This window comes from Osmerus eperlanus, chromosome 16, assembly GCF_963692335.1.
Source record: "Osmerus eperlanus chromosome 16, fOsmEpe2.1, whole genome shotgun sequence".
Lineage (NCBI taxonomy): Eukaryota > Metazoa > Chordata > Actinopteri > Osmeriformes > Osmeridae > Osmerus > Osmerus eperlanus.
Genome location: NC_085033.1, coordinates 4,923,399 through 4,938,548, shown reverse-complemented (window position 1 = coordinate 4,938,548; position 15,150 = coordinate 4,923,399). Strand labels below are relative to the sequence as shown.

The window sequence follows — 15,150 nt, the reverse complement described above, 5'->3', positions numbered from 1 at the left end:
AGAGAGAGAGAGAGAGAGAGAGAGAGAGAGAGAGAGAGAGAGAGAGAGAGAGAGCTACCACAGGGAGGCGAGGCAGGGAGAGGTGTATTATCCCCTCTATCTCTCTCCCTGGCTCTCTGGCTCACAGCGACAAGGGTGTTAATCAAACTTTACTTTTTAATCTGCCTTCGCTCCCTGACCACTCTCTCTCTCTCGCTCTCTGCCTTTCTTTTAAGAGAGAGAGAGAAAGTCTTAGCAACCTGTCTTCTCTCTCTTTCTCTCGCTCACACACACACACTCTGTCTCTCGCTCTCAATCCTCTTTGTCTTCCTATATTTGACTTCCCCGTCTCCCTCCCTCCCCCCTGTCATCCAGACGCCAAGGCCTGCCCCAGCGGAGAGTTCCAGTGCGCCAACCGCAAGTGCCTGGCGCCCGCCTACGCGTGCGACGGCGACGACGACTGCGGCGACGGCAGCGACGAGCTCCGGTGCTCCGCCGCCCCCACCTGCGGCCCCCACCAGGTCCGCTGCAACTCGTCTGAGTGTGTGCCCGTCATGTGGGGCTGCGATGGGGACCCGGACTGCTCCGACGGCTCCGACGAGTGGCCGGAGCGCTGCGGCGGTGACGGCGGCGGCGCCCACCCCTACCCCCCCCCCCCACGGCCGCAGGGCCAACTGCACGGCCGGGGAGTTCCGCTGCGCCAACGGGGAGTGCGTGCGGCTGGCCTGGAAGTGCGACGGAGACCCCGACTGCAAGGACAAGTCGGACGAGGTGGACTGCCGTGAGTGGGACTCCGTTTTGTGTGCCAGCGCCATTTTAGATACGGGACGGTGTCTAGGTACGGTCGCGCGTTCCGGGGAAAGGTTTGACGTTCGCCGCAGATTCAGACGCGCCTCACTGGGAATATCGTTCCTCTAAACATCGTTTGTGTTTGGTTTTTCGTATCCCTACATAGGTTAGTCATTGGACAGGTTGAAGTTAGCAGAAATAGCCGTAACGCACATATTTCTCCTCGTTCTGCTTCTCTGCTCTGTGCCGCGATACATTTTCACCAGCCAGGCACAGGATACGTAGTCTACTGAGTTTGTCTTTGGCCGAGAGGGTGACGTTTGTTCCCTGTGATAAACACCGAGGTGAGATCAGCCCGGCGTGATAAAACAGGGTTTCCCGTCTGCAGCAGCAGGGGGCCCTTGAGGCGTCGATGGTTAGTGTTAAACCCAGATAGTCTTTCCCCTTAATCCCAAAGAAACACATCAAACACGGCTCGCTCTCTGCCGTATCATAAATGCCAGTTAGCAGCGATTGATGTTATTTCAGCCAGGCCTGTGTAAAACAGGAGCGTGCCAGCCAGTGTCCGGACGTTGCTAGGCAACCGCTTAACGTCCATGAGCATGTTTAAAAGCCCTGTACTGGTTGCACGCCTCATGATTGTTGGCGACTGGAGATACTGCCAGTGTGTCTTTACAAGGCTACAGCTGTATTGGTGTATAGTGAGTCGTAACACAGCAAACACTGTTTGTCCAAGGCCAGGTAACCGATAACGCGCAGTTAAGCAGCTCTGAAGGTTAAGCAGTGAAGTAAAGTTCTTTAGCTTTACCAATATGGGCGTCGAACACCTGGCTTAACCAACTGAGCCACATGGAGCCACAATTAGCTGACAATGAAAAGCCAGCCTTTGAAAATAACTCATAATAAGAAGAATGTTTGAAAGACAACAATGCCCAATAAGATGAAACCATTTCTGTGCATGTGCAGAGTGTATACGTGTCGGTGTATGTGCTATTCAGTGTGCTGCAGTAGATTATCGGCCGAATCAAGGCGGCAGCTCTCAGATTGATCTCCCAGATAGGAAGCCAAGCTTTGCTGGGAACATAATCACTGTCTGTCTGTCTGTCTGGTTGGACCCTGCTCCCAGCTCCGCCTGTGCTCACAACCTGCTCAACTCTAAATCACAGCCCCAGGTGTTAGATATTGCTTTTTAGTGTGTCGGGGGGCCATCGATGAAAAGCTTGTCTGTGTGGGCTGGTGGGGATGTGAGTGTGTTGCCGGGGCAGCTGGACGGCATGCTTAGCCGCCATCTTGGGGCCTGATATTGAAAATCATTCATCACAAGCCCACGGGTTAACTGCCTGTGCTCCAGTCGGCAAAAGCACCGAGTGTGGATTGAAAGCGTGAATGACGCTGAGGGATGTGTGGGAATGTGGTGTGTGGATGCAGTCTTGCTTTAGTATACTTGCTTTAGTACTTTTCTTTAATGTAAAACGTCTTATTTCTTTCTGGTGATGTGTGTGTGTGTGCGTGCATCCGTGTGTGTGTGCGATTGCGTCCATCCGTGTGTGTGTGTGTGTGTGTGGGATGCAGCCCTGCTGACGTGCCGGCCTGATGAGTTCCAGTGTGGAGACGGTGCCTGCATACACGGCACCAAGCAGTGCAACAAGGTCCACGACTGCCCCGACCGCAGTGACGAGGCCGGCTGTGTCAACGGTACGTCCACCTGGCTGTGTCTCCACCTGTCTGTCTGTCAGACAGACAGACAGACAGACTGACAGTCTGTCAGTCTGTCTGTCAGTCAGTCTTCCATATTAAACCTTGGTGTGTCACTTGATCCTAGTATTCCTGTTAGCTTCTAGTACGACTTAAATTTAGACAGTAAACTTGTATAATGTTGAATAGAAGCTTCTTTAACCACCTCTGCTCTGTTCTGCTCGGTTGTCTGGTCCGATCTCTGCTACAGCCACCCGGTGTGAGAGCCCCCTGAAGTTCCTGTGTAAGAACGGCGAGTGTATCGACAGCGCTAAGGTGTGTGACTCAGTGAAGGACTGCAAAGACCGCTCCGACGAGCCCAAGAAAGAGTGCGGTGAGGGAAGCAAACACACACCACACACGCATCACACACACACCACACACACACGCGTCATACACACACCACATACGCATCACACACACACCACACACGCGTCACACACACCACACACACACCACACACACATCACACACACACACCACACACGCATCACACATGCAGCTGGGGCGACACTTGGATTCCAAACCCTGGGGAGAGTATTCTCTCACCTGGATCTGTTGAGGGCGCCACCTAGCAGTGTAGAGGACCGGAGAGACTAGACTCGGCCAGTTAGACCCACCTGGGCCACTCTCTGCTTTCTTAGAAATGCAAAGTCATGTTTACAACTAGCATCAAGGCACAAGGTACAACAAAGCACACCACGTCCACAGGAGAGGGGCCCCGTGTTCCTCACAGCAGATGGGTGACTATCTATCTCCTGCTCCTGTGCGTTTCAAAGACTTGAGGGCCTGACTCAAATAAAAGCTTCTTCGTTCTCATTACCATCAAAGCAGAGAAAGAGAGAGAGAGACAGGGGGAGAGAGAGACAGAGAGAGACAGAGAGAGACAGAGAGAGAAAGAGAGAGAACGAGATGTCGGTGCTCTCTGATGTGTGTGTGTGTGGAGACAGGGAGAGAAAATTAGAAAGCCAGGTAGAGATGGAGGGAAGGAGAGAGAGGGAGCGAAGATTGAGCGTCCTGTCCCTTACCCTCTAATTCTGTCTCACACGTGTGTGTGTGTGTGTGTGTGTGTGTGTGAGAGGACAAAAGCCAGGTGCTTAGTGGTGTAGAGCAAAGCCTGGCCTAATTGTTAATGACCCTGGTTGTTGTGGGGTAGCAGACAGACAGTCCTGGGGTCTCTTAAGGAGGAGAGGAGAGAAGGGGGGAGGAGAGGAGAGAAGGGGGGAGGAGAGGAGAGAGGAGAGGAGGAGAGGGGGCACCTGGCCTCGCTGCTGCTTAGTCTGGAAGCACACTCGACACAACACGCTTACACGCGGCTGAACACCCGCACGTACGCACACAGGCATACTGTGCAGCACAAACATCTTCAGCCTCCAGTGAAAAGAGGTTTAGTTTGTGGAAAACAAACTTGGCTGGATAGCAGTGGGAGGAAGGGAGGGATGCATGGAGGGAGGGAGAGATTGAGACCGAGGGAACTATTCTGAAAGAGATTGAGAGTTAGAGAAAGTGGGAAAGCAGAGAGGCCAAGGAAGAAAAATGATGATCTCTATTTCTCTCTCTATTTCTCTCTCTCACTCCTTCTCTCTCTCTATTTCTCTTTTTATTTCTCTCACTCATTCTCTCTCTCTCTTTCTCTCTTTCTCTCACGCTCACTCTCTCTAACATATCAGCCTCTATTTCAGCTCATTAAAAGCGTATCCACAGACACCTACCCCATCCCACTGTTCACTCAACCTTCCACTTGCAACCTGTTCTCCAAGAGCTGAGCTTGTGGGCAAAAACTACACACACACACACAGTACACACACATACCAAAACATTCACACAAACACGCACACACACAGTACACACACATACCAAAACATTCACACAAACACGCACACACACACACACACACACACACACACAGTACACGCACCAAAACACACAAACACACACACACAAACGGTACACACACACACATACAAACACATAGAGTACACACTCACATACACTAACATGCACAAACACACCCAGCCAGGATAATGAGATTGCATTTGCTGCCTCAACCTAAAAACAGAGGCTATTCCCAGGCATTCAAGTATGCTTTTACAGTATGTCTGTCCCGCTTGAAATGAACTTCTGCTTTTATTTATGAAAGATGGGGCATCTGCTTTCAACAACACCAGGAGCGTAGGTGCTTTATCCATAAAAGGCTGAGAGTGAGAAAGACTGCAGAGAGAAATGGAGTGAGAAAGAGGAGAGAGCGACAAGAACTGTGTTCTTTAGCCCAGGGGACATGGTTGGCGACCTCTAAATCATGTCTATCCTTGAAAACTGTCCGGAAAGCTGTTACAGTTTCCACACATATTCCCTCTGGGGGATCCCACTGTCACACGCACACAGACGCACACTGTTCCTAAACCTCCTCCTCAGCCCTAAAATAGAAGCATGGAGGCTCGGGCCGGGTTTCAATCCTGTCGCGTCCTTCCCTCTGACGGCTCCTGTGAGAGATCTCCTGTCTGACAGGACTGGGTTGGTGCAGCTCCATCCACCTACCTTGAACACAGCTGGTCGATACAGTTGAAGTCTACGGTATCTGGCAGTGCCTCACCTCTCCATTGATGAGGCGCTGTTTTAGCCGCAGTGATTAGTTCCTTGCTGATCTTTCTGGCCCCTCCCCCCCCCCCCCCCCCCAGGGCTCAACGAGTGCATGCTGAACAACGGCGGCTGCTCCCACGTCTGCGTGGATCGACCAATCGGCTACGAGTGCCAGTGTCCCCTAGGTTACCAGCTGCTGGATAAGAGGACGTGTGGAGGTGAGGCTGGGCACGCTCACACGCGCACACACACACGTTACACATATACAGACACACAGACGCGCCTTCGCGCGGACACACACACTCGTACACGCCTACACACACACACATACTTTCTCTTTCCTCTTAGCGCTATCATTTGCCGATCAGACCCAAAGGAAAAACACTGTTATCAGTTCTGAGAGGGCAGGTTTCCTGAGTGAATCCGGAGTCCACTGTGTCTCGAATGGCCTCTCTGTATGACAGCATGTAAGGGAGGGTCTCTGCATTAAAGCTACTAACTTGATTTAGCTTTCAGTCCACCAGAGAGATCAATTAGCTCCAAGTTGACCGACCCTCCTCCCTTCATCAAAAGCATAGCCTATCTCTCTCTCTTTGTCTCTTCCACACACATGAATACAGTACACAAATACACGCACACAAGAACAGGACACTTCCATTGTCTGTTGAATTGACACTCCCTCTCCCCCCCCCCCCACCCTCCAGACATAGATGAGTGTGAGAACCCTGCAGCCTGCAGCCAGACCTGCATCAACTACAAAGGAGACTTCAAGTGTGAGTGCTACGAGGGCTACGAGATGGACCCTGTCACCAAGACCTGCAAAGCCGAGGGTGAGTGAGGGACCGAGAGACCAGGAACCCCGACCGCAGGACCCAGGTTCCCCACAGAACACTTATACAGCCAGTGGATGTGAGCTCTCCAAAAGAGTTTTTGGAACAACTTTTTGTCGAGGGGTCAATTATTTCTCCTCTCAGATAAACCCGTCGCTGAGCTGCCCTTAAGGATTAAAAGAAGAGGCCAATGTTATGTTTACACTTTTAAATAGCCATTTCCTAATTGGCAGGAATGAGTGAGTCACGCTCGCACAGACAGAATTGCCCCTCAAGCCTGGCGACTGCTGTGATTTTATGACTCTCATTAAATTGTGTTAATATCATTTAGCATGGCTGTGTGTGTGAGTGCGTGTGAGAGCGTGTGCTTGTGTGTGTGGCGGTCTGTGTGTGTTCGAGGATTGTTTAGCTTTACTGGGAGAAGCATTGCCGACTCAGATGTTAACAAAAAAAAACGCTCTTGAGAGAAAGAAAAAAAAACTGCAGTGACAACCGAAGCCAAAGAGAGATGAAACTCAATTTTCTCCTCTGAGGGGAAATGTTAGTATTGTGGTGGCAGACTCCTGACAGTCTCACAGCTCTGATAAACATTGTCATTGTCTAGCCTGACTGGGATAGAAGTTGTGGGAATCAGAGGGAGTCTGTGAAAGCAGCAGGGAATCGAAATAGCAGGTAATTTAACAAAACTTCTCCTCCCAGAAGCCATTTCTACCTGCATGCAGATATCCTGGAGAAGGCTGCAGACACTGAGAAGAATGCAGAGGTTGTGTTTGACAGCTGATGCAGAATGGCAACACGCATAAATACATAGACATTGATATGGATCCAGACAATACAGATATTTAATTAGTCAAAAATGAAAGGTTCAAATAGATAAAGTCGTTCGTGTAAGGAAATCAGTCCATTGAATATCTTCACATTCCAAATGTTTTCCTGCATATTGAACAATATTTCATTTGAGCCTCACAAACACCCGACCAACACTTAACATTACAAAGGAGATGGGAGTTCTCCAGCTCCTCTCTCCGCCCTTCTGTCGGATACACCCGGGGCCAGAGGCTCCACGTCCCGCCACGCTAACCCCCAGACAGCCTCTGCCACGCTAACCCCCAGACAGCCTCTGCCACGCTAACCCCCAGACAGCCTCTGCCACGCTAACCCCAGACAGCCTCTGCCACGCTAACCCCCAGACAGCCTCTGCCACACTAACCCCCAGACAGCCTCTGCCACGCTAACCACCAGACAGCCTCTGCCACACTAACCCCCAGACAGCCTCGGCCACGCTAACCCCCAGACGGCCTCTGCCACGCTAACCCCCAGACAGCCTCGGCCACGCTAACCCCCAGACAGCCTCTGCCACGCTAACCCCCAGACAGCCTCTGCCACGCTAACCCCCAGACAGCCTCTGCCACGCTAACCACCAGACAGCCTCGGCCACGCTAACCACCAGACAGCCTCTGCCACGCTAACCCCCAGACAGCCTCGGCCACGCTAACCACCAGACAGCCTCTGCCACGCTAACCCCCAGACAGCCTCGGCCACCGCTGCTCCGGAGGGGACGGAGGGGGGTCCATTAGCCGGCTGGCCTCCCTTTTTGTTCAGACTTGTTTACCCTCATTGCTAATGACTGTATCGGCTGTCTGTAGGTGTCTGTGTGGAGGTGGTGGGGGAGGGGAGGGGGGGGGGTTCTGGCTGTGTGTGAGTCAATGACCTGTTAGCTCTGTCCCTCTCTGATCCATATTTACCAGGGCGAGATAATGGACAGGGGTGAGGTTAACATCGCACCCACAGGCTGGTCGATGGAGAGGCTTTTCAGCCCTTCCGCATAGGAAAAGGTATCTAGCGCCCTCTTGTACGAGAAATTGGAACCCCCGCCGGGTTGTATTGCGGTATCCACGTTGTGAAGTGGCGTCCGGGCCTATCGACTGGGATGAGCTGTAAACTGGTCATTTGGGAGCAGCGCACCGGACTCCCTGGGCTTTCCAAGCAGCTGTGTTGCTTTGTCTTCTGCACCACGACCAACGGCATTCTAAACAAAAGTCATGCTGGAGGCTGTAATCTCACCCAATCTAAGCTTTGTGTGTCTCCTCTCCTCCTCTCCTCCTCTCTCCTCTCTTCCAGGGAAGAGCCCCTACCTGCTGTTCACTAACCGTCATGAGATCTGCCGTGTGGACCTTGTAAAGAGGGACTACACCCAGGTGGTGCCCACCCAGAAGAACGTGGTGTCCCTGGACGTTGACGTGGCCAACCACCGCATGTTCTGGTGCGACCGCTTCCACCGCAAGATCTACAGGTAGGCCCCGGCCCCACGCCACGTTAGAGCCGCATGTTAGAGCCGCATGTTAGAGCCGCATGTTAGAGCCGCATGTTAGAGCCGCATGTTAGAGCCGCATGTTAGAGCCGCATGTTAGATCCGCATGTTAGAGCCGCATGTTAGAGCCGCATGTTAGAGCCGCATGTTAGAGCCGCATGTTAGAACCGCATGTTAGAACCGCATGTTTGAAGCACTTCATGTTAGAATCGCCCCTGAACTGCCCCAGTGAGAAGCGCCCCAGAGGGACTGCCCCAGTAAAGAACCCCCTCTGAAGAGGCTCTCTCCTGCCTTCACTGACCACGACACAGGCCCATGAAACAGACGCCCTGAGGCCACAGCCACTCCTGCTTTCATACGTGTCTGTGCGCGTGGCAGGCTTGTCTAAACACTTGCCCTGCGCTCATTGTAATGTGTCACATTACAGGGGATTCATACATCCTTTCATTATTTCTGTCTCATCTCATTTCTGTCCGGTTTTTAATTGCTCATTTAATTGTGTCTGTTCTTATTGTCATTGTGTGTTATGTTTTATGATTCGAAATTGCACTGTACTGTAGCGCTTTGAGCGCGACCAAAGCATACAATTGATTGTTATTGTTATTATTATGACTGTCATTGATATTATCATTATATCCTTTCCTGGCCCAGCTCGCTGATTCAGGAGGCGAGTGACCTGGCCAGGCAGGCCATCCTGCTGGACTCCCTGGTGTCCCCGGAGGGCCTGGCCCTGGACTGGCTCCAGAACAACCTGTACTGGACCGACTCTGGGGACAAGAGCATCTCGGTGGCGTCGGCCAACGGCGCCAGGCGCCGCGTCCTCGTCACCACGGAGCTGAGCGAGCCCAGAGCCATAGCCCTGGACCCCCATCACGGGTGAGGCGCTGTGTGGGTGTGTTAGGGTGTTTGGAAGAGCTGTGTGTAAGGGTGTGTGTGTGTGTGTGTGTGTACAGTAGGTATGTGTGCTTGGTTGTGTTTTTTTGTGTGAGTGGGACCATTTGACCCCTTGCTGTTCTATATATGTCACTGTATAGCACAGCCAACTGTCTGCTCTTGTCTCCCTGGTGTGTGTGTGTGGTGGGCAGGTTCATGTACTGGTCCGACTGGGGCAGCAGAGCCAGGATAGAGAAGGCTGGCATGAATGGGGTGGACAGACAGGTGCTGGTCTCTGACAACATCCAGTGGCCCAATGGCATCACCCTGGGTAAGGCCTGGTCACCACACACACACACGTGGTGCGGCTGATGGGATGGTGTTTCAACGTGGTTCTTGGTGCGGTCAACCATACCTGTTTCAACAGTGTTTGAAAGGCAGGTTACTGATTGATGCGCGCGCGTGTGTGTGTCAGATGTGGCTAACAGGCGTCTGTACTGGGTGGACTCCAAGCTGCACCTCATCTCCAGTGTGGACCTGAACGGAGCGTATCGCAGGACACACCTGTCCTCAGCTGAGAGCCTGGGACACCCCTACGCCCTGGCGGTGTTTGAGGTGAGTGTGTTAGGGTAAAGGGAGGGGAGGGGAGGAGGGGGGGAGGGGAGGGGAGAGGAGGATTGGAAGCTGTTTGTGTTTTTGAGTTGGACCCATAAACAATACAAGCCGGTCCCCTAAAACATCTTAAGCATCCACCACTTTGGAGTCACAGTGAATCCCCGAGATAGGAGGTTCCGGTCTGAACACACACACGCACACACACACACGTACACATACGCACACGTACACACACACACGTACACACACACACACGTACACACACACACACGTACACATACACACTGCATTCAGGCTGTTAAAGCTCTGCCACACTGGTTGGTAGACAACCAGATTAAAGTTTCATTGCTGGCCAAGCCATATCACACACACTCAGGCCGGCTGTCTCCCGTTTGGGTGTGTTTGTGTGTCTTTGTGTGTGTGTGTGCGTGGTATAAAGCTACCCATTGGTGTGTATGGGACTGTCAAAGCCAGCTGAGACATTGTGTTAATAACTTGTGCTTATGCTTTTGAGGGAATACCGAAAAACCGACAAAAGAGAGACAGAGAGAGAGAGACAGAGAGAGAGAGAGACAGAGAGAGAGAGACAGAGAGAGAGAGAGACAGAGAGAGAGAGACAGAGAGAGAGAGACAGAGAGAGAGAGACAGAGAGAGAGAGACAGAGTGAATGAGACAGAGAGAATGAGACAGAGAGAAAGAGACAGAGAGAAAGAGAGAGATCAGCCCTAACAGTGTTGAGGTCTGGGACTGAGTTTTTCACAGATCAGTCCAACTACAAAGCTGCTAGCTTAATGGGATCTAACTCCCTGTCAGCCGACAAATACACTCTGGAGACGGCCATTACAGGGCAATTTTGTACATTTGAGCTTTCTCAAATGAAAATGCCAGTCCAGACCAGCACGGCAGCGGAGAGGAGAGGAGAAAAAGGAGGAACACTAGCAGCAGAGACAGACCTCAGATCAAAAAGGTAGAATTATAGACATCCACCCGCCCTTCTCTGAGGAGGAGCTGTGAATCACACACCCGATTGTGCTGTGTCTCTGCGCTCCTTGGGGGATTACACAGTGGTTTCCACGGCAACCGCCGATAAAACGACTCGGGTCCTCCATCTGTAGGATCTCGCGGTGCCGATAAGGAAGTAAACGGCGAACAGGAGGCAAGAAATAAATCTCTAACCACAGGTTTGAAGTCGTGCTCTGTCTGGAGCTTCTACCCCCTGCGGACTGGCTAGTTTGCGAGTGATCTCTCTCGCTCGGTCACAAACATCACACAGACAAGTTGCAGGGGAAATAAAAGAGAAAGAGAAAGAAACACACTGAGGAATTGGGTGTAATTTTTACAGTACAGTGTCTGCCATTTCCTCTTCCTGTAAGAGTTGGAGTAAGTGTGCCACAGGTGTTCGAAAACAAACAAACCTGTATGGTTTCGGCTCACCTGCCTTTCTCCCTCCTTTCTTCCTCCTCTCCTCTCCTCCTCCTCCTTCGCTCCTCTCCCCCCCCCCAGGACCGTGTTTACTGGACAGATAGAGAGAGAGAGGCAGTGTACAGTGCTAACAGGTTGACGGGTCAGGACATCAACACGCTGGCCGAGAACCTGAACGACCCCCACGACATAGTGGTCTTCCACCAGCTCCGCCAGCCACAAGGTGTGTGTGTGTGTGTGTGCAGCATGAGAGGATGCGTGTTTATGTATGCGAGTTCGAGTGTGTGTTTCCTACAAATAAATGTGCGTGTGAGCATATGTTTTTTGTTCATACGTGTGTGTCTAAGCATTACGTGTGTGTGTGACGCTACTGTGTGTGTGACAGCGTGACACTACTGTGTGTGTGTGACAGCGTGACCCTACTGTGTGTGTGTGTGACAGCGTGACCCTACTGTGTGTGTGTGTGACAGCGTGACACTACTGTGTGTGTGACAGCGTGACCCTACTGTGTGTGTGTGACAGCGTGACCCCTAGCTGTGTGTGACCTTTGGGGCTCCCCAGCTTCATGTCGGAGCAGCAAATGAATCAGCAACGAGGCTCGATAAGGAGATCAGAGCCTCACAACGTCCTTAACCTGATCGCCCTCGCTCACACCTGTCTATGTGTCTTCCTGTGTGTGTGCGTCTGTGTGTTCCTGTGTGTGTGCGTCTGTGTGTGTTCCTGTGTGTGCGTCTGTGTGTGTTCCTGTGTGTGTGTGTGTGTGTGTGTGTCTGTGCGTCTCCACCCCCCCAGGCCCTGACAGCTGTAACCTGGGGGGCGTGGCCAACGGCGGCTGCGAGTACCTGTGTCTGAAGGCTCCACAGATCACAGAACACTCGCCCAAGTACACGTGCGCCTGCCCGGACGGCCAGGACCTGGGCCCCGACATGAGGGGCTGCGTGCCAGGTCAGCCTCTCCCTGCCGTCCCTAACAGCCAGTCTTTGGGCTGGCAGTGTACCTTACAGTCACTTGCGGAGTAAATGTGTCTACTATGTACGAATGCAGAGCAGACACAGCTATAGATTCATCTTTTTTTCCTCTCAGCCGTCTACAACGCCACCACTCCCCCGACGATAAACGTATCCGGCACCACGGCGCCGGTTGCCAAGGACCCAGCGGGGGTGTCCCAAGCGGATGCCGTTCCCCACCTGACCCCGGCCCCTTCCAGTGCCCCGGAGCCCCTGGGGACCGTCAGCCCCCGGTCCGGGAGGGACGGGGCGGGGGCTGGGGGCTCCAGACCCCCGCCTGCAGCCTCCGTCGTCACCTCCACCCTGGCAGGACCTGGGAACAGCAACGTGCTGAAGGAGGACAGCAACCTCTCCCACCACTGTGAGTGTGTGTGTGTGGATATAGGTGGCCGTTGGTGTGTGGGTGAGAGTGTGTGTGAGTGCGTGGGGTGTAGGCGTGAGTGCCTGTTGAATTAATAACAGGCTTTGGATTATATAAGGGTCGTGAATGGAACAGTGTTGCTAGCACAGCAGTGAAGCAGTATCACGGGGGCCATGAGACAATAGAGGTGGTGGGGGGGGGGGGGGGGGGACGTGGGCGGGGAGAGAGATAGCTGTCACTTCCTCCTCTCTCTATCTTCTGCCAAAGACCTCGTTCCTCAGACTCGCACACACTCGAGTAATGTCACTAAACCCCGTAGCCTGCATCCATAATGGCGCCATTAAAGTGAGATATCTACACGGCGACTGGTCACGCCTGGCTGTCCCTAACGAGGGCGATGGATCACATGACGTCCCCCTCCGAACGGCCTGCCCCTAAACTGATGACGTGGGGATATTTTGTAGGTCAATCAGACAAGGGGATGCGGCGTGTGCTTGTGTGTGTGTGTGTGTGTGTGTCTGATACAGTTGAGAGCGTCGTGAGGTGACTTTGTACTAATGGAGGCTTTATGTAGATTATGCAGAGAGGGTCAGGGGCAAAGCCAAGCTAACTCAGACAGAGGGTCGGCCATGTGGGAAGGAGACTTTGAGAAATGCTAAATGTCGAATCACTTTCCATCCCGTCTTCTCTCTTTGTCTCTCATCTCTCTGACCCTCTCTCTCTGACCCTCTCACCCAAACACACACTACCATCCGCTTGTCTCCCCTGTAGCTGGCAGTGAACATTTCCTTCTGGGAGAGAACCTGACAGTGGCTGTTCTGGGGGTGGTCATCCCCATAGGTAAGTCCAGTCCAGTCTGTCCACTCTGTGTGCTTGCCCCCACCCTCACCCGACCACAGCACCCCTCCCTCCTCCCCCCAACGGTCCCCCAGGGCCTCCTACTCAGCCAACAGCTCCTCCCTACTCTCCGCGACCCCCCCCCCCCCCTCCCCATCCACAGAGCCAGCAGATGGCCTTGCCTGGAGACAGGGCCACTCTGGACTCATCTGCGCCCATATCTGACACTCTGCCACCACGCATCCCCATCCCACTGTGTTGTGTTGGCTGCATCTGAAGCCAGAAGGAGCCCCGGGCTCCTCTTGAAGAGCCCAGGTCTGGCCTGGCCTGGTCTGGCCTGGCCTGGCCCGGCTGTGGCGTAGGTATCCGAGACACGCTGGCTTTCCCCAAAGCCATGGTCAGATCCACTCTGGAGCTGGAGGACAACCAGGGCACACAGGTAGCTGGGGGGCTGAGGGGACGAGGGGGGGACGAGGGAGGGGGGGGGCGACTTGAGGACGTTCAGACCAAGGTGAAGCAGATAATGGAATGAGCTCAAGAGTTTAACGATGTACCAGCTGACTAGCCCCGCCCCCTCCCTCCTCCCATCCTCTAGTAGGTATCATTTGACACCAACAGGAGAGGCTATGCCCTTATAAGGGCACCAGGGCCCCTCTTCTCCCCATTGCAGTGATATTGTTGTCATGGTATCAGAGCGGTAGGTATCAGATCAGTAGCTGTGGCCGAGCCATAAGGAAGTGACCTCGCTCTTCTCATCCTCTGAATGCAGAGCAGGTGTGGCTCATTAATTCCAGCATGAAGCTAATGCTGATTAAACTCCCGCCGCTGATAGCTGAAGTGTGTGGAAGTGTCGCTGTCCGGCGCGCAGGGCTTGTTTCACGCATGCCATTACTGTAATAGAGGCACCGCGGGGGGGAGAAAAGCGGGGTTCACGTTCCGTGTTCGCCCTTTCATTCAAGGCACCCCGCGCACAACAGCCTCGCTCAGCCCCCCCCCCCCCCCCCTTCCACCCCCCATACCCCCTCTACTCTGTCCCTCGCATGTCTGCACCCCCCTTCCCCCCCTCTCTGTTTCTGCCATCTCCATGGTTCTCGCTCGCATCCGTTAACGCCCACGCCCTGTCCCCCTGCCGCTGTGTGTTAAACGCATGCAGTCCCTATCGTTGCCACAGTGGTGTTCGGCCTGGTCTGCAGCGGCGTCTACCTGGTGTGGCGCAACTGGCGGCGCAACTCCACCAAGAGCATGAACTTCGACAACCCCGTGTACCGCAAGACCACGGGCGAGGGCGAGGAGGACGAGATCCACATCGGCCGGACGGACGGCGTGGGCCACCATGCGCACCACCACCCGTACCCCCCCGGGGTGGGGGTGGTGGGCGGGGGAGGGAGCACCTGCCCGCAGTTCATCGCCCTGCCACTGGGGGGCAGCATGCCGGACCCGGGGACTCACTGGTACACCGAGCAGCCCATGCTCTCCAGTGCTGCCAAGTGACCAATGGGAGACCAGGGGGTTGGTGGGGGGTGGGGGTGGGAGTGGCATAGACAAGATGGCCGCCCCTTGGGAAGATGGCCGCCCGCTGTAGGCACACGCACACACAGAGAGGTCGGGGGGGGCTGCCTCCGGCCGAGTCTGGAGGAGGGACAGACGTATCACCACATCGAGCCGTCCAAGTCCATGCGTGACGGTTCCTGCGTCTTGGCCCCATGCTTTATGGGAGTTGCAGTCCACTCTAGTCCTGACTCTTTTTCTGAAACTCTTGAGTACCGATTTATCTTAGTCGAGTTTCTCTTATCTTCCCCCCTTGACACTGTG

At 53.7% G+C, this 15,150-nt stretch overlaps 1 protein-coding gene across 1 annotated transcript in view; it reads left to right on the top strand.

Annotated features, from left to right (window-relative positions):
- The window catches only part of LOC134036805 (low-density lipoprotein receptor-related protein 8-like), a 40,974-nt gene extending 26,135 nt beyond the window's left edge, over positions 1-14,839 (top strand). The window contains 15 exon segments of the mRNA XM_062481905.1: positions 355-626; positions 628-760; positions 2,341-2,463; positions 2,714-2,836; positions 5,181-5,300; positions 5,787-5,912; positions 8,034-8,205; positions 8,875-9,099; positions 9,309-9,427; positions 9,572-9,711; positions 11,215-11,356; positions 11,926-12,078; positions 12,217-12,501; positions 13,273-13,341; positions 14,492-14,839. Of these exon segments, the coding sequence (XP_062337889.1) occupies positions 355-626; positions 628-760; positions 2,341-2,463; positions 2,714-2,836; positions 5,181-5,300; positions 5,787-5,912; positions 8,034-8,205; positions 8,875-9,099; positions 9,309-9,427; positions 9,572-9,711; positions 11,215-11,356; positions 11,926-12,078; positions 12,217-12,501; positions 13,273-13,341; positions 14,492-14,829 (2,540 nt within the window). The 3' untranslated portion in view covers positions 14,830-14,839.
- Positions 14,840-15,150: the final 311 nt, after the last annotated feature.